This window comes from Pogoniulus pusillus, chromosome 35, assembly GCF_015220805.1.
Source record: "Pogoniulus pusillus isolate bPogPus1 chromosome 35, bPogPus1.pri, whole genome shotgun sequence".
NCBI lineage: Eukaryota > Metazoa > Chordata > Aves > Piciformes > Lybiidae > Pogoniulus > Pogoniulus pusillus.
Genome location: NC_087298.1, coordinates 6,666,710 through 6,690,617, shown reverse-complemented (window position 1 = coordinate 6,690,617; position 23,908 = coordinate 6,666,710). Strand labels below are relative to the sequence as shown.

Below are 23,908 nucleotides of genomic sequence, written 5' to 3'. Positions count from 1 at the left end.
ACCAACCTTTCACTGAGGGAGGATGTGGTTCCCAGCATTTTCCTGTTGAATTATGGATTGATTGCACGCCTGTGCCGCTGCTACCAGCATCTCCCTGCTTTTGTTCTGGCTTGCCTCGCAGTCTAAGAGCTTTAAATGAGAGCCAGAGAAAGGATAAATCTTACTACATCCATCCTGTGTCGTACTGAGCTTTGCTCACTCTGCCTGATGTAGGTGGCAAGGGAAAGCTGCAGCTCCCTCTGCGTTTTGGTTATGCCACAGCTACACTTTGGGTAAACAAACTGGGTTATGTCTTTGCTCTCCAGTAAAGATGCATTCTGCAGTGAGATCAGCCATGTGTTTTTGCTACCTGGCTGCAAAACTTCCTCAGAGGTGCAAGCTCCCCAGGTTGCAATGTGATGTACCTGCATGCAGGGCTGGAGGCTGTTGTGGTCCCCAGCACCTGACCTCCCTTGGGCACAGGTTTCAGCCTCAGCAGCTGAAGCTGATGTGTTATCATATACTCTGATATGTGACATTTGCCTTTTTCTGCTAAGCAAATCCTGGATTCAGAGCAGCCTGATCATGGCTGTTCCCATTTCTCCTCAAAGGCTGTGTGAGCACACCCAAGGACCTGGGGTAGCAATGGCTTGGGGTGGCAAACCCACTTGCCTGCACCTATGTAGCTCTTGAAGTGGGTAGTTCAGCACTGAGCTGGTCCAGAGAGGTCTGGAAGGAGGAGGCACAAGGTTGCATCTGTTCCTGCTGAAGCTGAATTTGACACTGAAAGCAGCGTGAGGAGTTAACTGGGGCGACTGAGGAGAAGAGGAGCTGCTGCATCTGCAGGCACTGTCAGCCCACAAGGTCCAGAGGGGGAAAGGGCTCTGGAAGCTGCACGCCTTGCAGCAGTGTTTTGATTTTAAGTGACTTGATTGTCAGACAAATGTGCAGGCAGGAGGCAGCTCCTGTAGCTGGGCAGATTAGTTCCTTGCAAGCTGGACAAGGTCTCTGCATTGCAGCCTGCACAGCTTCCCCGGGAGTGGAGCCTGCGGGCAGCCTGGGGTGGGATGAACAAGCAACAACTGCTGCATTTCTGCAAAACAAGCTCTTGAGTGGAGAGAGAGGCCAGCCCTGGCTTTGCTACTGCAGCAGTTCTCTACAGCCTTCAGCTGAGGTTTTGGGGTTGAAGATTTGCCCTTCCTGACTTGCAGTTTGTAAATGTCTTAGTAATAGGTGGGAAGAGTGCAGGGGTTTGGTGATTCCTTCCTCAGTTGCTATATATTTAAGGTTTCTAGTGGCTGTAATTTGCATCTTATTGGAATTCCTTGCAAGGAAGATTGTATTTGTTAATTCAAGCAAGGAGAAGTTATTGATATTGTTTAATTTGCCAGCACATAGTGAGTGGCCTGCTGCCTTAGTGGATCTTGATGTTCACCAGGCAATGGGCAGGGCTGGTAACATACAGGGAAAGAAAGTGGTCAAGTCAGACCAGGAGTTGCGTGCTGGCCTCAGAGGAGTGGGGAGCTCGTGATGGGTCCCCACTGAGTGTGCAAGGAAAGACAGAAGTGGGAATGCTGGTGGACAAGTTCACCAAGAGCCAGCAACATGCCCTTGTGGCCAAGAGGGCCAGTGGTATCCTGAAGTGCATGAAGAAGAGTGTGGCCAGCAGGATTGAGAGAGGTTCTGCTTACCCTCTGCTCTACCCTGGTGAGGCTGCACCTGGAGCTTTGCATCCAGTTTGGGGCTCCACAGGTCAAAAGAGACAGGAACTACTGGGGAGACCCCAGTGAAGGTCCATGAAGATGATGAGGGGGCTGGAGCATGTCTCATGTGAGGAGAGGCTGAGAGACCTGGGGCACTTCATCCTAGAGAAGAGAGTCTTATAAATGGATGTAAGTATCTAAAAGGGTGAGGTCATAAGGATGGGGCTGGGCTCTTTTCAGTGGTGACTGGTGATGAGACAAAGGGCAATGAGTACAAACTGGAACACAGGAGGTTTCATCTGAACTTAAAGAGAAACTATTTTACTTTGAGAGTAACAGAGCCCTGGAGCAGGCTGCTATGAAGTGTCCTTCTCTGGAGAGATTCCAAACCCGCCTGGATGTGTTCCTGTGCAACCTGATCTAGGTGAACCTGCTTTAGAAGTTGGGGGTGGACCAGATGATCTCCAGAGGTCCCTTCCAACCCCCACCATGCTGATGGTTTATGATTCTGGAGGAGGAGGGTGGCTGTGCAGGCAGGGCTGTCCTGCTGGAGCATCTGCTCTCAGCCAGGCAGCTGTGAAGGCAGATCTGCAGCATTTTGACAGGCAATGCCTCTGACCACAGCTGGGTGAGTAGCTGCTGCTGTCAAGTGCATCAGGAGCAGAAAGTGTTGCTGATCTCCATTGCAACAAGTCTGAGCAGCAAACCTGACTGTTACTTAACAAAAAGCTTTATTGTGCCCTCCCCGAGATGTCACCCAGAGGAATCTGCAGCTTGGTGCTCAGTGAGGAGGATGCACAAGGCCTGCTTGTTGCCTAACTTGTGGTGATGCAGCATTTCCCCAGGGATGTCACTTCACATCAGCACATCTTGGGGCTGTACTGAGGCAGCTCTTAAAAGGTTTGGACGTTCCCTGCAGAGAAGCATCTAAAAATGTCTGGCTTTTGAAAACTGAGAAAGGAGTCAGGTACATTGCTGGGACCAGGATGAACCTCCTGCGTGGATCTGAGCCCAGGCTGCTGTCACCTGCCTGTTTTATCTCAGCATGAGCATTCTCAGGGACTTGAACCAATTTCTACCAGTCTTGAGACCCAGAACTCTTTTAATATGGAAAATTACAGGCTTAGAAAGCCCCTATTAACCTTCTGTTTAAAGATCTAATGTCACAGTAGTGTCTTGCCTTGTGCATTGCTGCTCTGCTTGAAATGCAGACATACCTCAGGGTTTCCCACTTCTTTTGCTCTAACAACATCTAGGCCAAAAATTAAGGAGCAAGGGATGCGTGGGCAGGGTGCAAAACAGGGTTGGTAGCCATGAGGGCCTTGCTCCCCTGTTTCTCTTGGCTGTAGAAGTAAGAACAGATCCCTGAAAGTGAGGGATGGTCATTGCTGTCATCTCCAAATGGGTGGGTTTGGTGGCTGGATGTTAGGAGGAAATTCTTCACAGAGAGAGTGATTTCCCATTGGAATGGGCTGCCCAGGGAGGTGGAGTTGCTGTCCCTGGAGGTCTTCAAGAAAAGCCTGGATGAGGCACTTGGTGCCATGGTCTGGTTGACTGGATAGGGCTGGGGGATAAATTGGCCTGGATGATCTTGGAGGTCTCTTCCAACCTGGTTGATTCTATGATTCTATGCTCACCTGGATGCTCTTGCAGGCCCATGGCTCCCCAGTCCATTGAGTAGGAAAGGAAGAGCTTCCCCACTGTATCCTGGTAATGCACACAAGCCCAAGGGTCCAGCCTGGGGCGTGTTGCAGTTGGGCTTCTGTAATAGGAAGGCAGCAGCAGAGACCCAAGTGGCTTGGGTTTCCATGGATGTGCATGAGCCTGGAGCCAGCCTGAGCTAAATGCTGACCCCTTCCCTCAGCCCTGCTGGGAGCCTGGCTGGGCAGGGTGGGGAAGCGATAAATGAGGGGCTCAGCCAAGCTCATCCTCCAGCACATCTCTTAACCCCTGTTTTCTTGCTGGTCACTGATGCAGCACAACTTCAGAGCCTGACGAGAGATGTTTGGGAGGAGGATTCTTGCTCAGGGTTTCTCCTTGTGGTGCCTTTAAAGCTCCTGTAGAAATGACTGTCTGTTCATTAGCCACAATTCCCCAAAGCACCCAGCAAAGTTTGTGCTTTTAATTACTTTTTGCAGGGAGCTGAGCACATGGAGGCTTCAACAGATGATTAGAGCTCTTATTATTCATGCAGCTGGTTTTTAATCCCTTCCTCTGCCAGGACACGGTTGATAGATATTAAAATCGAAGTCTGCTAACAGATTCCTTGCCTGGTCCCGTGTGGGGTGTCCTGATCTGGCAACAAAAGCATTTTGCTGACAAAACAATTAGATTTCCTGAGAGGTGCTACAAAAAAGTACATCTGCGAGGAAGGGTTTGAGCTGCAGGGTTGTGCTGGGAGGCATTTGCCAAAGTTCCATTTCACCCTGTTTATCTCAGAGCCCCGGGCTGGGCTGGCTGTGTCCCACTCTGGGTGGTAAAAAAACAGGGTGATTTTCAAACAGAAACAAGGAATATTTATGTGGCTGGAGACACTGGTGGAAATATTAGCAGGGTAAATCTAACCAACTAAAGTAAAATGCCAACAAAACTATTTTCATATTAATGAAAGGGCTTGGATTCAGTTTTTTAGCTGTTGAGATTTTAATCCTGGAGCATTCATTTGGTCTGTTGGAAGTTATTGTAGCTTCCTGTATCATAAACATTTTAGGGCCACATTCTTCTTTATGCACAGTCTGCTTAGGAAGAGACCCAGAGGGTTTGGCTGAGTAGGGAAATTTATTGTTCTCTAGGAATAATTCTGCAGCTGCAGCTGGGTAATTCCCTCCCCCCCCCCACCCCAGCACAGCCTTCTGTGTTGTAACCTGGCTCTCACTAACTGCTGGACCACTCCTGCTTCTCCTGACATCGTCTCATCGATGGGAGCAACTTGAGTATTCCGCTCTGCTGTCAGCCCTGGCAGTGCCAGCTGGGGATTTCCCAGTGCAGCTGGAATATGAGGTTAATGAGAACCCACATTTTACTTTCTTTTGGGTTTGTTTTCACTTAAGTTTACAGGGTTTGATCCTTTAGTCTCCCAAGGCAGCTTTACACCTCCGAGCCTGACTTCTTTGATGCACATTTACTGGGGAATGAGCCGTTCAAAGCTGCTGCTCAGTCGCTAACTTGTTCAGCATCAAAAAGGAAGGGAGAGCAACAAAATTGCTCGGTGCCTGCATTGCACAGAGTAGCTCTCAGGAACTCCTCAGAATCCAAGTGTTCGGTTGCAGGTGCAGGGAAGGCACAAAAATAACTAACCCCAGGAGCAAGCAGCCGTTGTGCTTGTTTCAGGCGGCGAGTCCTGGCTGTGCTTAGCTGGAGGAGAGGAGCACTGTGTTTGCTAAGGGCTGCGGTCTAAGCCAGGGAGTGATGCTGCATCCCTTGGAAAACGTGAAGAGAAGGCAGAAGGGTGCTATGGCCTGGGCTGAGCTAGAGCTTGGGTGAAACCCCAAGCCTGCCTGCTTCATGGCAATGAGAAGTGCTTGTGCAGCTGCTGGAAACCCTGAGAGTTGGGACCTTGGCTTTGTACTTCTTCCCCAGCACTGAGAGAGATTTAATCTAATTTTCCTTAACATGTATGTTTAATCTTTTAACAATATTACAGGAGATGGATAAGCATTAAGAATCTTTGTCTTTCCCCACCCTGCTGACCCCTGCAATCCTTTTATGGAGCACGACAAGTGACTCGTGTAAAGCTCTTAACGGCATTAACGTGAAGGATGTTCCTCACCGGCAGCATGCCCAAGTCTGCAGCACCCTGAGCTTGGTGGAGGCTGTAAGTGCCCTGAATCTGATGTAGTCAGTAGTAAATAGATGCAAAGTTAGAGCACACTTCTGTGTGGATGTCATTTTTTTTTTTTTCTCGGGTAGGCAGAGATCTTTCTGCCCCTCTGGCTTTGCATTGTAACTGCAAATGGGAGTACATAACAGGTGTGCATGCTTTAATGCACCTCTGTAATGTAAGAGTTGATTATTAGTTTGTGCTGAGTATGGTCTGGATGTGAATGAACGCTAGGATTTGGCAGCACACCTCCCCTTAAGAAGTCACAGTGCATCAGCTCATCCCTGATACTGTTTATGCAGGAGCTCTTAGCTCGTGGCAGATGTTCCTCAGCTCCCTGCAGGAGAGCTCAGCCAGCCTGTGCCCTTTCAGATCTGCTGCAAGCCTTAGGGCAAAGACTCACTGCCTACAAATGGTTGGAGGCAAAAACTGTCCTTGCGCTGGGGTAGCAGTTACTGTGTTCACCACATCAACTCACCCAAGTGAGGAGCAATGGAGTCCAGTGCAAAAGCCAGTCCAGGGCAAGGCTTGACCATCTGAGATGGTGGCACCAGAAATGTGGAGAAAATGGGCTGGAGCTCAGTGAATAGTTTTGCAAGGGGTGGGTGAAACAGGACCTTGTCTTTTAACAGATGGCAGCTGGTGGCGATGCTCACAGATGCTCTTGTTATCCTGTGCTGGGACAGCACTGTCCAGTTACTGGGGGAGGTTTGGCACACTGGTAGATTATTGCAAGGGGATGAAATAGCTTCTTAGGGTTTAGGAAGAGAGCCTGTAGAGAGGTGAGGGGAAAGCAGCATTGCAGCACAGTTCTGCCTTGGCTGCAGTAAGCAAAGAGTCCCACTGGAAGTAGCTGTGTCTAACTCTTTAAGGGGGATGTGTGTGTTTGGGGGGGAGGATGGAGCTGCAGCCATTCCTGAGCAGTGGAAATGAGGAGAAAATCAAAACAGCCAGGCTAGGACAGAGCAAAGCTTCACCTATCCAAGGCCCACAAGAGGATGCCAAGAGGACAGGATATAATCCCAACTGTTTGCTGCAGGTGTTCCAGGGGCTTTCTCATCAGGATGCTTCCTCCAGATCCTTGTGTTTAACAACTACCAGCAGACCTGGCCTCCATGAGCTTATCCAGTCCTCCTTTGAAGCCATAGGTATTTCTGGCTCCCAGAACATCCCTTGACAATGAGTTCCACAATTCAATGACAAGGGGAAAGGAAATGGCCTTGGATAGATTCTTTAAACTTGCTGCCTGATCCCTTTACTCCTGTGCTGTCAGGAATGGTGCCTGGAGAGGGACTGAGAGGAAATGAAGGAGAAGGGAGAGAAAGTAGGGTTTGAGTTTGGGAATAAAATATTGGGGGGGGGGGGGGGGGGGGGGGGAGAGGGAGAAACTGTATTGTTGATACCAAAACCCACCCTTTCCAGAGATGGGATAGGATGGGATGCTGTTGTGTGCAGTGGATACACAGCTTCATCCTCTCTGCAACTGAATGGAAGATTGAGTCAGTGTTGGTTTGATATGAGGAGAGGCTGAGGGAGCTGGGGGTGTGCAGTCTGGAGAAGAGGCAGCTCAGGGCAGAGCTCATTGCTGTCTACAACTACCTGAAGGGAGGCTGTAGCCAGGTGGGGTTGGTCTCTTCTCCCAGGCAACCAGCAACAGAACAAGGGGGACACAGTCTCAAGTTGTGCTGGAGGAGGTCTAGGCTGGATATTAGGAGGAAGTTGTTGCCAGAGAGTGATTGGCATTGGAATGGGCTGCCCAGGAAGGTGGTGGAGTCACCGTCCCTGGAGGTGTTCAAGCAAAGCCTGGATGAGGCACTTAGTGCCATGGCCTGGTTGATTGGACAGGGCTGGGTGCTAGGTTGGTCTGGATGCTCTTGGAGGTCTCTTCCAACCTGGTTGATTCTATGATGTCTGGGAGGTGAGGCTGGCTTTGCTGGGGGTTACATTGGTATGAGCCCAGTGTAACTGCAATCAAGAAGTGAGTGCCTCCAGGCTCAGACTGGGCTTCTGGGCTGCTCACTTGAAGCTACCTGCATGGGAGGAAGAATTAGGGAGCAGATGGAGGGGGGAGGTGAGGACATCTGGCTTTGTGTCTCTACCTACAAATGGCAGGAGATGCCCCAAGCCTGGCATTGTCATGGCTGCTTTAAATCCAGCAGGATGCCAGATGGGTTATTTGGGAGGTGAGGTCCTTGCTGAGCATGGCTCACATAAGGCTGTTGGCTTCAGCCCTGCAGCACTGTGATGCAGAAACTATACTGGGACTGCACCACTGGCTCATGGTGCTGCTGGGACAGTGCTAGCACCCAAAAGCCTACCAGTACCTCCAGACTACACAGATAGTTGATTTTTCCTTCCCCTAGTCCAGAGAACAGAAAATGGCTGTCTCTCTGGAGGTGTTTTTGAGGCAGGACAACAAATACTGTCCCTAGGATTTCAGAACTTGCTCTTTCAGCTCCATGTTCTACAGAAATTGTGCCCCTTGGATTTTCCATACTGACTCCCAGTGAGTAGGTGACTTGGTCCAGGATTTTTGCACCATTCCAGGATGTCCCCAGCAAATAGGGTTTCATACAGACATCTTTGTGTGTTTCACAGTGGTTTTCTTTCATGGTTTGTAAATATTTCACCCTTGCTTCAATTATTCATTCATTAAGTGGCTGGGATGGGAGAAGGAGTCATGCTTAAAATACATGCAAAGGCTTAAAATGCTGCAGGTCTGAGAGATTGTGGAAGTATAATTTGAGAAATTACTTTTTACACCAGAATGAGCCCAACCTAAGTGCTAGGAGGGAGGTGGGGAGATGTAGGGATGTGGCATCACTCTAGCCAGCTTGTCTCGGCCTGGGGCTTTGCTGGGAGTTCACAAGGTGGGGGCTTTGCACCTGGGTGGGATTTGGAGAATGAGAGCCATGCTGGGGGGGGGGGGGGGTGGAGCATAGGCTGGAGGGGCTGGTCCTGAGCTTGGGGTCATGCTGAGAGGTCTCAGAGCACTGCAATCCCTGTGTCCTGCAAATCTGGCATGTTCTCAGTTGTGCTGGTGCTGCTTCCAGCCATGGCTTGTGGCCAGTGCAATGAAAAGATCAAAACAACTCTTCTCCAGTTTATCAGTGACCTACAACTTCTGCACAATAATGAATCAGGGTTGCAGCTAACTGAAACTGGCTGTTGCATCTGTGGCCTCTACAGCAGCGTGTCCCTTGCTGAAGCAAACTGGAAACCTTTTCTTTCGTCCACCTGCCTCCAAGCAGTAAAAAGTAAAGGTGAAAATGCTGCTCCTGAAGGGAGTGGTGTTTGTTGGGTTGTTTGGTTTTTGTTTCTGCTTGAAGGAGCAACACGTGGCAGCGATCTGCCCTTTTATAGTGTTTCTGTTCTGGGATCTCAAGCTGTCATTGGGCTGTTTGTTAATTGAAGCATGAGCAAAGGTGGTGGTGGTTGTGGTTGTACCATGGAGAGCCCAGCTGTGCTAGTTGGAAGCTAGCTAGATTGCTTTGGTGAGAAGAATTAGATTACAGGCTGTGAGAGGGAAACAGTGGTGATGGCTACTTCACTCGTAGGCTTGCTGAGATGTGTAAGACCAAGAACGTAAACATAGATAAGACAGATGCTGTCTGGGCTTTGTGGGCTGCACTTCTCTCTCTAAGCTACCTTAAACATAAGGCAAGATATAGGGTAAGGGTGGGAGGAAGGTGGAAGGGTGGTTGGGAGCCCCTCCTGAGGACTCAGGTTCCTGGGAGGGCTGCTGTGTTTCTGTGTTACTTTGAGCTTGCATATTTCTGTATCTAACTGTATATATAGTGTAACTATCTGCTTGTATCTTGTGCTAAGCTCTAAGTATAAAGCTTCATTCACTTTCCAGAGCTGCTGAGTCTAGTCTAGGTGATTTTACAAAGTGTGTGTGGGGGGGGTGGGTAACACCCAAATCATAGCACCAGCGCTTTGAGCTCTTGCATGGTGCCTCACAGAGAAGGAAGGGAAACCTCAGTGTTTCAGGAATGGGGCTTTGTGCAACCTGCTCTAGTGGCAGGTGTCCCTGCCTGTGGCAGAGAGGTTGGAACTATATGATTCAAGGTCCCTTCCAACCTTTCTGTGATTTGGTGAAGCAGAGGCTTGGAGGTGCTGGTGGGTGAACATCCTGTGGATAGGGAAACTGAGGGAGAGAAAGACTGCAAAGTGATTATAGCGAGCTGGGAGTTGGAGCCTGGGCCACTCCCCATCCCAGAGAGGCCTTTGCCCTTGGCTCCTGTTGCTGGTGGTGTTGTCCAACCTCAGCACAATACCTCCTGAGCAGCCCAGCTCGGGGCAGCTCTGGGGTTCATCCACTCGTGTTCATTCCTCTCTGTTTTCATAAGCTCTCTCCAAGGTGGTTCTGAAGGTTACCTTCAAAAGCAAAACATTTTCTTGAGAAAACTGGAAAAAAGGCTCTAAAAACTCAGGCTCTGGCCAGGAGCCAGGATAAATTTCCTGATCTTTTTTTTCTGTGGTGCTCATCGTCTTTGCTGTGCTTGCAAAGCCTAAGGTGGATGTTTGTTATCGCTCTCCCTTTCTGGCTGGGGACCATTCTCGCCTTCTTGAACCCAGCTGCCATCGGGACAACAAAGTGGCTTTGAAATGAGGCCTGGGCTTTTCATAGTCTGGGACATCATCATGTCAAACCTTGATGCTGTGCTAGGCAGTGGCTTTTAATGCTGCTGTCTAGTTCTCCTCAGCTGCCCAACCGAAGGGGCTTTAGGGCATTTTTGGGTTGCATCAGCCAGGCAGAAGCGTGAACCAAGCTGGATGTAGTGAGGGCGGCTTGGGGGTGGGTGGGTGGGGACCATGTCTGATGCTGCTCCTCTGAAGTGGAACACCATTCCTTCCTAAAACTTTCTGGGGTGGCTTAGGGGAGGCAGGACCCCTACAAGACAGTGACCATTGTGGGAAATGTCATTAGTGTCTCCCCTCTTGTGCCTGATCCCATGCTTGGGGGTGATTTTGCAGCTCCAGTAGTAGATGGGCTTTGCTCTGCACCCCCCAGCAGCAGAACCAGCATATCCTGTTGCTGCTTAGGGACGCAGCTCTGCACCCCCCAGCAGCAGAACCAGCCTCCCCCATCCCTCCTAAGGCAGCTCAAACTGGTGCTCCACCAGCCTGCAAATGAACAAAAAGCTGCATTTTGGATTACTGCAGCATTTCTTGCTCTCCTGGGACCCAGCCTATGCAGAGCTGTTCTGTTGAGTTTGGCTGCTGAGGATGAGCTGCCTCCAGGTTGTGACCTGACCTGGTGCAATTTTGATGGGCAAAGAGCTGCAGGACAGAACAAAAGGCAGTGGGAAGCTGCTGCGTGTGTGGGTTTGGAAAGCATGCAGCGTTCCAGGCGTATCTCAGTGCACAAACAGCCCTGCTGTTGGACGCAAAACCCACTTTGGTAGCTGGTGCCATTGCCAAGATCAACCCCAAGTCAGCTGCTTTTTTTCCAGCAAGGCTTTTCGTGTTTGGATCCCTCAGATAAAGCAGCAGGGCCTGGCCAGACCCTGCCTCAGCCTCCCGCTGCTGCCCAGCACGTGTTGGGCTCCTGCAAGTAGCAGTGACGTTCCCAGTGAGTTGCACCATGGTTTGGCAATGGCTGGGCTCTCTTGATGGATGGTTGAGGTCCTTTGATAAAGGGCAAAGGAAACATGAGGCTCTTGCCAATGTGTGAAGCTTCTCTTCTCTGGCTTCTGTTTATTTCCTTTTCCTTCCATGGCTGATCTGTTGGACAGGCAATGAGTGGGCAGTGCCATTTCTCCCTGCTCCCATCAGTGCAGTGTACCTGAGGACAGGCCTCTCTTCTCCTCTGGAGCAAGCATGGCCACTAAATCAAGTTGATAAAGTTGCTACAGCACAGCCCTGCCTCACTAAGGGCCTTTCAGGCTCTTGTAATGGATGAAGCCACCAGCTTTGAGCAACCTGGTCTAATGAAGGTGTTACTGCCCATGGCAGGGGGGTTGGAAGTAGATAATATTTTAGGTCACTTCCAATCCAGACCTTTGTCTGAGGCTGTTAGTTTTTATGGCAACATGCTCAAGTAGCAGCTGTGCCCATTGTGTCCTTTTGGACTCTGCTGACTTCTGGATGGGTTCATGTGTGCTAGTCTGCTGGGTGGAGAGGGCAGGAGCAGGACAGTGCTTATGGATGGTCCTCAGGGGCGTGGAGGAACTCTCCCATCACACACATGCCAGCAGAATGGCAACATGGTGAAGGATTTGTGGCACACATCAATTTCCAACTGGTGCTACTGGAGCACTGGGATGGACTTGGCATGCAGCTGGTGGTAGCTCTGGCTGTGATTCTCCTGCAGCACCAAGGTGGTCTCTACATAGAACAGCTCATGGTCATCATGCTGGACTTGCCCTCTCAGCCCCTCACATCAGCATTAGCACTGATACAATGCTGCTTTGCATAATCAAGTCTGGCAGATCTAATTACACTGCACATAATGAGTTTTGAAAGGTAAATTGGTTTCAATGCATGTTTGACAAACTCCAAAGTGCTTTTTGCTCAACAAGATCTTGCAGCTTCTGTTGGCTGGGAGAAGCCCAAGTGCCCAAATCAGGAAGATTTTGCTGGGTAATTGAGATGGGAATTTGGTTCATTACATGAAGTGGCTGCTGGAGTGGATAATTGCAGATCTTGAGGTGTTTGTCCTCTTTGCTGGTTTAGACTGAAGAAAATTTAGATGCAATTTCATAGGTGTGTGGGTACAAAATTACTTCTGTGGGGACACTGTGCATGCATTGATAGAGGAACAGAACTAAATGGTTCACGTTTCTGTGTGTTGGAAGCAAAGAGATGAGAAGTACAAGCACTTAAGGGGCTGTTGAGCAGCTCAGTGCTGCTGGCTGTTGGTTAGAGAGGTTCTGCAGCTTCTGCATGGTCATTTTTGGGGAAAGGGCATCCTTCCACTCACTTGGCTTGTAGCTTTCCTTGGCATGTCAACCCTATAATCATGTTTTTATGTTCATTTAACATGTTTGCCAAACTGCTTTGTAATCAGCAAATGTGTCCAGAGTGAGGGCTGGAGGATGGACATTAGGCAGCTGCTGTGATAAGGGAGACCTTATGGCTTGTGTTTGAAAAGATACTCTGAGGTCTTCAGTATGGTTGGTTTTAAGTGTGGCTTGAGCCAGGCACTTGCTGAGACCCTTTCCATTGGTGTGGGGCACAAGTGTGCAATGATCTGAAATACTCATGTTGATGTTCACAGAATCACAGCATTAACCAGGTTGGAAAATGCCTCTATAACTACCTGAAGGGAAGCTGTAGCCAGGTGGGGTTGGTATCTTCTGCTAGGCAACCAGCAACAGAACAAGGGGACACAGTCTCAAGCTGTGGTGGGGGAGGTCTAGGCTGGATGTTAGGAGGAAGTTGTTGGCAGAGAGAGTGATTGGCATTGGAATGGGCTGCCCAGGGAGGTGGTGGAGTGGCTGTCCCTGGAGGTGTTCAAGCAAAGCCTGGATGAGGCACTTAGTGCCATGGTCTGGTTGACTGGCTAGGGCTGGGTGCTAAGTTGGACTGGATGATCTTGGAGGTCTCTTCCAACTTGGCTGACTCTACGATTGAGTCCAACCTATCACTTAACCCTTCTAATTAACTAAACCATGGCACTGAGTGTCTCATCCAGCCTCCAATTTTAGCTGGCTCTCCCTGACAGGATTTGAGCTGTAAGTCACATTTCCCTGGGATGGGGACAGGGACCTGGCTTCTTCCCTCTCCATGAAGTTCCCTGAGATCTGCCTTCACCCAGAGAGTAACAAATCCCAGCAGTTACATAAAGCCCCTGATGCTTTCTGCACTATTTTTACAAATAATCCTTGTTTATAATTCACTCCTGGCAGACCAAGGCCTTAAATTATTAAGGCACTAAATATTTTGCAATGAAGGAGCAAAGATAAAGCTCTTGGCAGGAATAAATTACTGGGGAGAGGTTGTGTGTTTGGTGCTTATGAGAAATAAGCAGCAAAGCCACTGGAGAGATGGTGTTGTGAGGAATAATGTGCAGGGGAACTGGGAAATCATCACTTGATCAGAAGATTTCCTTCTCTCATTAAAACTTGGCTGCTCTGTGCATGCTTTCTGTAATGCCTGGAAATATGGAGTGTCCCCTAAACTCACTTGAAGGTCCTCAGAGTGGTCTTCTCTCACCACAATACTGAAGGTAATCTGCTCTGGTTTAGGTGGTGAAGGTCAGCAGCCAGGAGGTCTTTATGTTGTCCTTAGCTTCACCACTGTGTTTCTTTAAAGCTGTTTTCATGTCTTCCCTACTCCCAGGGGCAGATTTTCAGGGGAGCTTGGGCTGCCCAGGGAGGTGGTGGAGTCACCATCCTTGGAGGTGTTCAGGCAAAGCCTGGATGAGGCACTTAGTGCCATGGTCTGGCTGATTGGACAGGGCTGGGTGCTAGGTTGGACTGGATGGTCTTGGAGGTCTCTTCCAACCTGGTTGATTCTATGATATTGGGAAGAAATTCTTCAGAGAAAGGTTTATTGGGGTTGGAAGAGGCTGCCCAGGGAGGTGCTGGAGTCACCATCCCTGGAGGCATTTATAAAGCTGTGGATGTGGTGCTGAGGGATAGAGTTTAGTGGGAGCTTAGCAGTAGGGGTGAGATTACAAGCTCTAGGTGAGTGGTTGGGCTTGATCTCAAAGGTATCTTCCAGCCTCAACAGTTCTATGATTCCATGGTGCAGAGGGGAGCCAAACATCTGGAGTTCCTCTGGTCCCAGCTCCCAGTGGAAGGTTTGGTGGGAGATGCTGGTGCCAGTTCATCGTGTGTTGTGTATGTCCTGTGTTGTAGAGATCAGCCCATGAGTAAATCAGGGGAATTCCACTGGTGTGCAGCAGGTCTTAGAATTGGTGATTTTGCATCCTGCTGCTGATTTTATCCTAACCTTGCAGCACTTAGTGCTTGTTAGCTCCTGGAGTCAGATGCAGCCATGAGTGTGTCTCTGGTCTCTGAAGGGCAGCTACATGCAGGTGTGTTTTAGTAGTCATGGCCAACAGTCTCCTGGGCTGATGCCCAGCAGCATGTGCAGCAGGTGAAGGGAGGGGGTTCTGACCCTCTGCTGCACTCTGCTGAGACCCCACCTGCAGTGCTGGAGCCCTCAGCACAGGAAAGACATGGACCTGTTGGACCATGGCCAGAGGAGGCCATAACAATGCTGGGAAGGCTGGAACACCTCTGGTGTGAGGACAGGCTGAGAGAGTTGGGGTGTCTCAGCCTGGAGTAGAGAAGACTCCAGAGAGAGTTTCTGATGGCCTTTGAATGCTTAAAGGGGGCTTATGAGAAAGATGTTTACCGGAGCCTATTGTGACAGGACAAGAGGTTTGAAACTAAAAGGAGAAGACTAGAGAGAAGGAAGGAATTTTTTATACTGAGAGTGGTGAGACCCTGGCCCGAGTTGCCCAGGGAAGTGGGAGATGCTCCATCCCTGGAACCACTCCAGGCTAGGTTGTGATGGGCCTCTGAGCAACTTGCTACAGTTGTAGATATCCCTGCTGGCTGCAGGGTGGTTGGACTAGGTGGTCTTTAAAGGTCCCTTCCAGCCCAACCCCATTCTATAATTCAGTGCTAATCTTGTAGCTCTCCTATGGAGAGAGACTTGGAACATGACTATGGGGGTTCAAACCCCAAGGCGCTGTTGACATTTTTTAATCATCTCAACATTTTAAAGCAAATCTCATCCTTACAGTGATGATGTAGATGTGGTGCTGAAGGGCAGGGAGTAGTGGTGGACCTGGCAGTGCTGAGTTAATAGCTGGACCTGATGATCTTAAAGGTGTTTTCCAATGCAAGCAGTTCTATGACGCTCCCACCCTGGGGTAAGCCAAGGGAGGGTAGCCAAGCGAACAGGTAAGAGTCTTGCTCGGTGCAGTACCCCAGAGCACAACAGCTTCAGCTTCTCTTCCCCTCTGCAGGAGACCTGTGCAACTGCAGCGCTGTGGGGAGCATCAGCACCACCGAATGCAACACCACAACAGGGCAGTGCCCCTGCCTCGAAGGCTACACTGGGCTGCAGTGCCAGAGCTGTGCCCAGGACTTCTACCTGGAGCTGCAGAGCCAGCGGTGCCATCCCTGCGGCTGCAACCCCGCCGGCTCCACCACCGCCCAGTGTGACGAGTAAGTAAACTGGGCTTTCACTGAGCCCTTCCTGGGGACTGTGTGGGATTTGGGAATGCTGATAAGGCCAGAATGGATCTTGTCAGCTGGTGCTAGTATTGGGGAAAAAAAACCTGTAAGGAAGAACTCCAAAAGGAAAGCAGCGTCGGGAAGGAAGCTGGCCCTATACAAACTCGTGAATCGTGGCTTTCCTCTCTTTATATATGGAGTATACAAATAGCCATAGCTTAGCAAAAGCCTCAGCAGCCCCTAAGGGACTGAACTTGCATTTCTGAGTTGTATGGAAGTGGAACTTCTCTTGTGATGCCTATTGCTGGGACTGCCTTCACGTGTCAGCTCAGGAGGGGAGCAGAGGAGCTTTGGAGAAGTTTGTTTTCCAAGGGGATATTTATTACGCCAGAAGCAAGTGGAGCTTTGTGCTCTGCCCTTGCCTTGTCTGCTGTTTAACCTTGCTGCCTCCTCTCCTCTGCTGTGTTAAGCAAGTCACCCTTAGCTGGGCCTTTCAGCTCTTGGATAATGAATGTGTTCCTCTTCAGTTCACCTTGCCCGCCCTCACATCTCGCCTTTGAACAGCCTGCATGCAATTATTGTTTCTTCCAACCAGTGATCTGTCAATCATTAGAGATTAGTTAAGGGTGAGAGTTGAGAGTGTCTCTGCTCCTGCAAAGAGTCCAAGCAGCAGCCTGACCCTTGGCTCAGGGCAGCACATTGCAAGATCTCTCCTTGGAGGACGACTTGCTGCACACCACCTTGCAGTGACTTTCAGCCTTCCTGAGCTCCCCTCTTGAGCTGCCACCAGAAAGTCAATAGCAGAGGTGTTCCTAGAGCCTCTGATCTTTCTTCAGGGCCCTGCATCCAAACCTGTGTGTGGATGCAAAGGGCTTCTGCTTCATTGGTGGCCTTGACCTGGCATCAGCTTTGTTGCCTTTTAGGGTTTGGCCCAGGTTCAGCGTGTGCTAAACACCTGCACACTCCTGCCAGGGCTGGGGCTGTGTCAGAACTGAAATGATCTGCAGGGATGTGCTGTTTGTAATTGCTTTATACATTGATTATTGTCTCCAAACACCCAGCCCCTCTGTGGATGTCCTTTTCATTTCAGTGCTGCATTTGCTTGCATAAGCTCTGCAAAATCAGGACTTAAAAGTAATGCTGCAGTTGGCTACAGTGCCCTTCTTACTAAAAAAGGTGATTCTGGGGGGTGGAGAGTGTGGAGCTTTTCACTTGGTGTTTTTAGTGGCTGTTCTAAGTACAGGAAGATGTCCTGAAGCAGCAGAGTTTGCCACAGGCTGGAAAGCCTGAAGTTGATCAGGTCTACTAGAAAGGCAAATAGGACAGAAAGGTAGATGGGGCAAATCTTATCTTTGAGGGCTGGGAGAGGAGGGAGGTGCTACTGGAGTGACTGGGTTGACTGGGAAGGAGTGTTCTCACTTTGACTCTGAGTCACTGGGCAGCAGGCAAAGCATAGATGTGGGTGGCATCTCCCCGTGTCTTGCTGTGTGGAGCAAGCCAAGAAACACCCTTGGGAACTTCAGGGGAAATGCTGTGAGTTGTGATGGAGGCTGAGGTGGTTCATGCAAGTAGAGACCCACCAAGTCCAACCCCAATTCTCAGCACCACTTTACAGCCTCAAGGGATGTGGCAGGTGCAGATCCTTGGGCATTTAGAAGAGACAGCATGGGGCAAAATCTGGAGGAAGACTTGGGGAGGAGGAGTGGCATGAACAGAGATGTCTCTGTGTTTCTCTTCCCCGCTTGGAGGGGTTTGCTGCAGACAGAGATGACCTCTGGGTGCTAAAAAAGAGGAAAACTAGGTCATCTGTCTGTGCTGTAGGGCTGGGGGCGCCAGCATGGCTGTGAGATGGGCAGCATTCTGCATGGAGATGTGTATGGGAAGATGAGTTGGGATGCAAAATGCAGCAGGGCAGGAGCATAGGTTCTGTCCCTGTGTTGGGGTCTGTCCCAAGGGGTGGGACAATCTCTTCTGCATAGCAAGAAGATGTGTGTCTGAAGCCAGGAACGAGAGTGTTTGGCTCTGCTTCTGGAAGCACTGGGTCTGGAGCTGTGGGTTTGATGCCTACCTGCTGCCAGGTCCCTGGGTGAGCTGTGCACGCCCCTGTGGGCAATCCCTGCTTGGGCCGAGGCACGCAAGCGTTGTGTAACACCAGCAACCAGCTTCTGCTGTGTTGACATTAGAAAGGCTGTCAGCTGGATTATTTATTGCTGGGGTTGGTTGGGTTTTTTAAAGCACCAGCCCCACTCTAACTCGCAGACATTAATGTCTGCCTGCTGGCTGAAGGGAGAAGCAGCTCCTCATCGGATCAGCCTCCCAGTAAACCAGCAAAATTTTGGACTCTGAGCCTTTTTGACAGTGGCTGCTGTGAGAGGCAGACTGCCTGAAGGCTCAGCTCTCGGGGCACACAAAACATGCCTGATAGCTTTCAGTCAGCTCGCCCAGGCTTTTGTAACGCAGCCTTTTAAAGCACCGCCCTAGGATGATGGTGATGAGTATTATTTCTAGCCGTGCTCTCTGGCTGGCCAGATGGCACACCCAAGTGTGCTGTTTATTAACTAGACCTCAAATGCAGACCATCAAATGAAAAAAAACCCAACCCAACCACCCTCCCTTTCCCCAGGCAGACAGATGATTTTGGGAGTGAACATTGACCTGACACGCTGTCGCTGTGAATGGACTCCCTGGCCCCTAATCAAAGGTCTCTTTTGGTGGTGGTTTAATTTGGATTATCTGGGGAGATCCACACAGATCCCTCTCTGGGATGGCTGCAGATTTCCATGCTCTGGTTTGGGTTGGTTGTTGTGAAATGAGAAGCTGTGCATGGTTGGAGCTGGAGCTCTCTGTGGGACTGAATGCAGTCCTAGGCTGCTTGGAGAGGGCTGACACGTCTCAGAAGGGGAGTGTGGTGTCCTTGTCGTGGTAATGCCTAGAAACCTCAGATAAAACCACATTTCACTGCCTTGGATGCTGTGTAGATGCCTGCTAAAGATAGCTGTGGCCTGGAAGTGTTCATAGTCCATAGAGGAAGGGTGGAGAAAGAATCTAAAGTTTCAGGGACCATGGTCAAGGTCACAGAGTAGTGGAGAATGACAGTGACTCCTGTGGGTGCACTGGCTGAGCCAGAAGGGCTGTGCTGCTGCTGCACAGCCTCGGGGATGGTGCCTGGCAGGGTGTCTGGTCGTGACACCAGCCTGGGGTAACTTGGCCTCAGCCAGCAGCTGTCCCTCCACCAGCTGTATCTCTCACCATCTTTTGGACACCTTGAGCTGAAAACTCTGTTCTCCCATCTGTCTGTCCTCCTAGGAGGGAGCAGGAATGTTCCTTTCTGATGGAAGAGGCAAAAGTAAAGGTAATGCTGCTACAGAAGGTCATTATGCCCAGGCTGGCCAGCCCACATCTCCTGGGCTTGCACCCCTTGGCATTTATATTCCTTTCTTTCTGTAAGCAGAGTCCTGTGCCTGAACTCCCATTGCCTACAGCTGGGCAAGAAGCCAAGCCAGAGGTAGCAAAAGTGGTCTGGGGGGGACAGTGGTCTCCAGCCCCACCAGCTGGAGCAATGGGGGGAGCGCTGAGGCTCCTTGCAGTGTTTCTGCAGCACCTGGCACACTCCTACCCTCAGTGTCCCGTGGTGTGGCTTTGCCTAAAATGCCACTCATGTCCTCAGCTGACTCATGGCAGTGGCACAGCAGCCCTCATGGGCAAGCCCAGGACATGGCAGGATCTATCTGAGAAGCCCAGGGTGAAAGGAAAGGGATTTGGACTGAGGGAAACTTTCCTGCTGCAAAGCAGCAATCCTGCAGCAACACAGATGCAGGTGGAAATGATGTCCTTGTGCAGACCAATCCTCTGGCTGGGTTATTTAACAGAGCAGGCAGATGAAGGCAGAGCCCAGCCTGAAAGAGGCAGTGGGTGGCACACGCCTGGTGAGTAGCTTTCAAATGACTCTGCATTTCTGTTATTTCTTTATTTCTACCTTGCCAGCAGCACTGAGGCTAGCAGCCTTGGACTGGGCTGCAAACACAAGGCCAATCTGGCCAGAGGTAGCCCAGTGCGACCCAGAGGCATGGGACTTTGATGGGTTGTCTGCTGTGTGCTAGTGTAGTGCTTTTCTGTGCTCCAGGGCAGAGGGAGAGGTGGTGTTACCCTGATTTACCTCTTACCAGGCATTCATTCCTGGTGTTCCTGGCCCAGCAGGTAGGGTATTGTGGCTTTTCCCTAGAGCATGGCCCTGCAGCTGCAAGGACAGCATGCTCAGAATCAAACTAGTTTGGATTGGAAGCAACTTTATCTAGTTCCAACCTCCCAGTCATGAGCAAGGACACCTTCCACTAGATCAGACTGCTGAAAGCCACATCCAACTTGTCTTTTAACACTTAACCCACAAGCAACTTTCCTTGTGTGGGTGCTCTTGCACCCCTCAGTTAGGGATGTGAATGGAGGAAGGCTGAGAGCAGTGCAGGTGCTATCAGACACTGTTGCATGGCAGAAGGGTTCAGTTCTCAATTCTGTTTTCCCCTGGGAGATTTTGTGTTTTAAACCAGCTTGCTTCAGTTCTGGAGAAGACAAAGTGATGGACCCTTCAGCTTCTGGTGCATCATTACCTGCAATGGTGAGCAGGAGAGCTGTGGCTGCTGTTGGATGTTTAAGGATCCCTGTCAAGTTTAGGTAGGCCTGGGTTAGTTTTTCTCAGGTCCTGTAAACACACAGAGTATGCTGATAACAAAATCAGACGTGTTAAATTGGGATCTGTGAATCAACTGAAGCTGCTCCCTCTGCCTGTGCCTCACTTTAGTCCCAACATGCAGAAGCTTCAATGTGCTACTTGGAGGTGACCTTTGCTTTGATTCATTCCTGGTGCTGGAACCCACTGCCCAAGCATGCAGCACTCTGCTCTCTCTCTAGCCAAGCAACCTGCCCTTACTGCTGGCTGGGGACAGCTCTGCAGCATGGGATCCTGGATCATGCACAGTTCATGCTGCAGGCTCACTGTAAGTCATGTTAGAGACAGCTCCTGTCACTCACCTCCACTTGAAAAAAGGGGAACAAACCAAGATAAAGCCTGCTCATAAATGCCTGAGTGTTAATTCTGAGACCTTTTTCCCCCTCAAGGGCGTCTCATGCTTTGTGTTTGAATTAAGGCAGAGCGTCCCTGAGAGCATTTATGGATGTGGCTGTCCCCTGGAGCAGGGATGCTGGGAGGCTGAAAGGGGAGTGCTGTCAGCTGGGCAGTCACCATTCCTGTATGCATCCTTTGTAGGGCTTCTCTTTGGAGGGGCTGATCTTATGACCCAAACTCATGGATTTGCAAGAGCATTGCTGGTGGTGTCAGAACTGGACAAAGTTCTTTGTTAAGGTCCTTGAATAAGGTCTGGGGGTTTTAAGTGAGCCTGGGGAGCTGGGCAGGGAGAGCTGCAAACAGTGTTTGTAGAGGTGGTAGGATGTGGGAAGATGCAAAAAGTGGGAGAATTGATAAGGAATGTTGGTCTTGATGGCCTTGGAAGCACCTGGATGGGGGTCACAGACTAGACACACTTTGAACATGTGGTATGAAGCTACAGGGGGCAGAAGTTGTTGGTTTTTTTCACAAGTCAGAAAGTGCAAATCCATTGAAATTTGAGGAGCTTGTGGAGCTTTTATCAGCCTGTGCAGGAAAGGTGTTCGTGGCTGTGGTTTGAGATGAGAGAGACCTCATGTTCCCAGGGCTCCTGCCTATCCCAACTACAGGAGGTTATCTGGGGGAAGGTGATGGAGTTCTCACGTTGCATAGAGAAAAATCTTCATTTTCTGTCTGTAGAGTGTCACCACACTCCTAAAATGTCCCTTCCAGCCCCTGGCATTCTGTGATTCTTTGCCTGGGAGCTGTATTTCCATTCAACTGTATTTTAGCCATCTGATACAAACCACATTGAGCACTCTTCTTTTTTGGAGGTAAGATGTTGGAAGTCCAACTTCTTAAGGATTAATTTTTCTGAAAGAGCAAAACCCAAACACCCTCCCTTCTCCTTTCCCACCCCCCAGATTTAGAAGACTGCTCTCCCTTTACCAGATTGGCTGAGCATAGGCAGTGGCTCATTATCTCCCAGTAATGCCTTGTCAGCATCATTGCAGAGAACAGATTTTTTTGTACTGGAAATTGTTACATGTGGATGTCATAAAAGCAGAAGAATATCCTGTTAGAGCTTATTTTTCTGTCTGCTTTGATTGTCTAAATCTCTCTCCTATTATGGTCTCTTAGATCCTTCACATCCCATCAGCTGGCCTCTTCTCTTCCCCCACAAGCAGGTAAATACTGTACCTGTGCCCATTTATATTGGGTTGCAGACAGGGGTGGGAGGTAAGTGCCTGGGCACAGCGGCAGGGGAAGGCAGATTGTTATCATCTCCTCTCCAGTAATTGTGGCTTCTCAGAAATCCTGTTATTTTGTTGATCTTTCTGCCAGGCTTTGCCCTTCCTATGCTGCCTGTTGCAGACTTGCTGCTCTGGTAAACATCCATTGCCCTCAAAAAAATATTGGCTCGACTTTTTAAGGTCTTGTGGCTGAATTCTGGTTAGGGGGAGGTGGTGCCCAGCCTGACTTCATGTTCCATGCCTTTTTCTGCTGCCTGAAGGGAGGCATCAGTAGAGTTCAGGGGATGGAAGGGCTATCATGGACAAAACTGGTGTGTTTAGTGGGGACCAGCCCCATCTCTCTGCCTTCACCACTGACCTGTCCTCCCCACACTGAGGTTGTCTGTCCCATCATCATATCACTGTGATCTGCAGGGGGTCTGGGAAGTGGGATCCACTGTTTGGAGTTGAGATTTTGTGGCTAAACTTTTGCTGCCAAACTACAGAGGATGCCATCCAACCTCACTCTCCAAGGCCATGGTGGTCTTCCCATCCCTTCCTTCCTTGCCAACCACCAAGGTCATAGAATCAGTCAGGGTTGGAAGAGACCACAAGGATCATCTAGTTCCACCCCCCCTGCCATGGGCAGGGACACCCTACCCTAGGTCAGGCTGGCCAGAGCCCCATCCAGCCTTGCATAAGCACCTCCAGGGATGGGACCGCAACCCACTCCAGGCTCTCGCCACTCTCATCACTCTCATGCTGAACAACTTTTTTTATAGCCTCCTTCAGATCCTGGAAGGCCACAAGAAGGTCACCTCGGGGCCTCCTTCTCCAGACTGAACAGCCCCAACTCTTTCAGGTCGTGATGGATGGTGCCAGGAGGGCACGCAGAGGAGACAGCACAGCCCCGGGCTGGAGTTCCCCGACTTCCCCAGCGGCGCAGGGCATCCTCGGCGGGGGAGACGGGGCCGCGGAGGCGGCGCTGGCCAGACAGGGTGGCCCTTTGACATTCATAGAGTGGCCTTTCAGAGCCGCGAGGTGTCCCCTCTCCGCCGAGGGCTGCCATATAAACAGATGCCGTCCCCCGGCACAAAGCGAGGAATGCGGCGCACAATGGCCCAATGTTGGGAGCCATAAAGCTCTGCTTCTTCTGCCCTCCACAAAGGCGGCTCTGAGCCGAGGCGCTGCGGCTGCTGGGGGCTTCGCTTTGAGGAGGTGCAAGCCAACCACCTGCTGCCGGGGGCTGCTCTCTGCTTCCCTGCGCGCTGAGATCCAGCTGATGGAGCCGCAGGAAAACCAGCAGGCGGGTTAGCAGGGGTCCTTGGTTTGCTCGGGGGGAGTGCTAACAGCTTTGGGTTTCCACCGAAGCGCTTTGGAGCCTTTTAGCCTTCAAATGTTAACTTTTCTACGTTGGCCAGTAATGGTAAGAGAGATTTATTCCCCGACTGCTGCCAGGCATCACAGAAATCGGCAGGAAAGGAGCTGGGCTCACTGGAGAAACGCTCTGCTTTTAGCCGCGGCTCTTCTGAGTCCTCCTCGCCTTCCGCAGCATCCTTTTGTCTTATTCCATCAAAGTGTGACAAAGCCTTTTCATGAGGATTGTTTTACAGATGCCGGTGGCTCAGCAAAGCTTTCTCCCCATTCATCCTGGGTGTTGTCAGTGCTGTTAATTGTGGATGTTGCAGGAACACCTCCGGGCCCTGCTGGGATGGGTGATGGGCAGGTCTGTAATTGGCGGCACTGGCTGGGAGGGGCCGGGCTGCGAAGCTGGAGGTGCTGCTGGCTCAGGGAGGAGCTGGCAGGAGCCCTCACTGCCCCTTTTTCTCTTAGGGCAGCACAGCCCCTCACCAGTCTTGAGAAGGCTGAGACACTTTCTTGTCAACATTTATATATATATGAAGGGTGGGTGTCAAGGGGACAGAGTGGCTGGA

The 23,908-nt window shown here is 50.5% G+C and overlaps 1 protein-coding gene across 1 annotated transcript in view; it reads left to right on the top strand.

Moving 5' to 3' along the window:
• The window catches only part of MEGF9 (multiple EGF like domains 9), a 62,759-nt gene that overhangs the window by 17,524 nt on the left and 21,327 nt on the right, over positions 1-23,908 (top strand). The window contains exon 2 of the mRNA XM_064170993.1: positions 15,434-15,635. Coding sequence (XP_064027063.1) covers positions 15,434-15,635 — 202 coding nt within the window. The remainder of the gene's footprint in view (positions 1-15,433; positions 15,636-23,908) is intronic.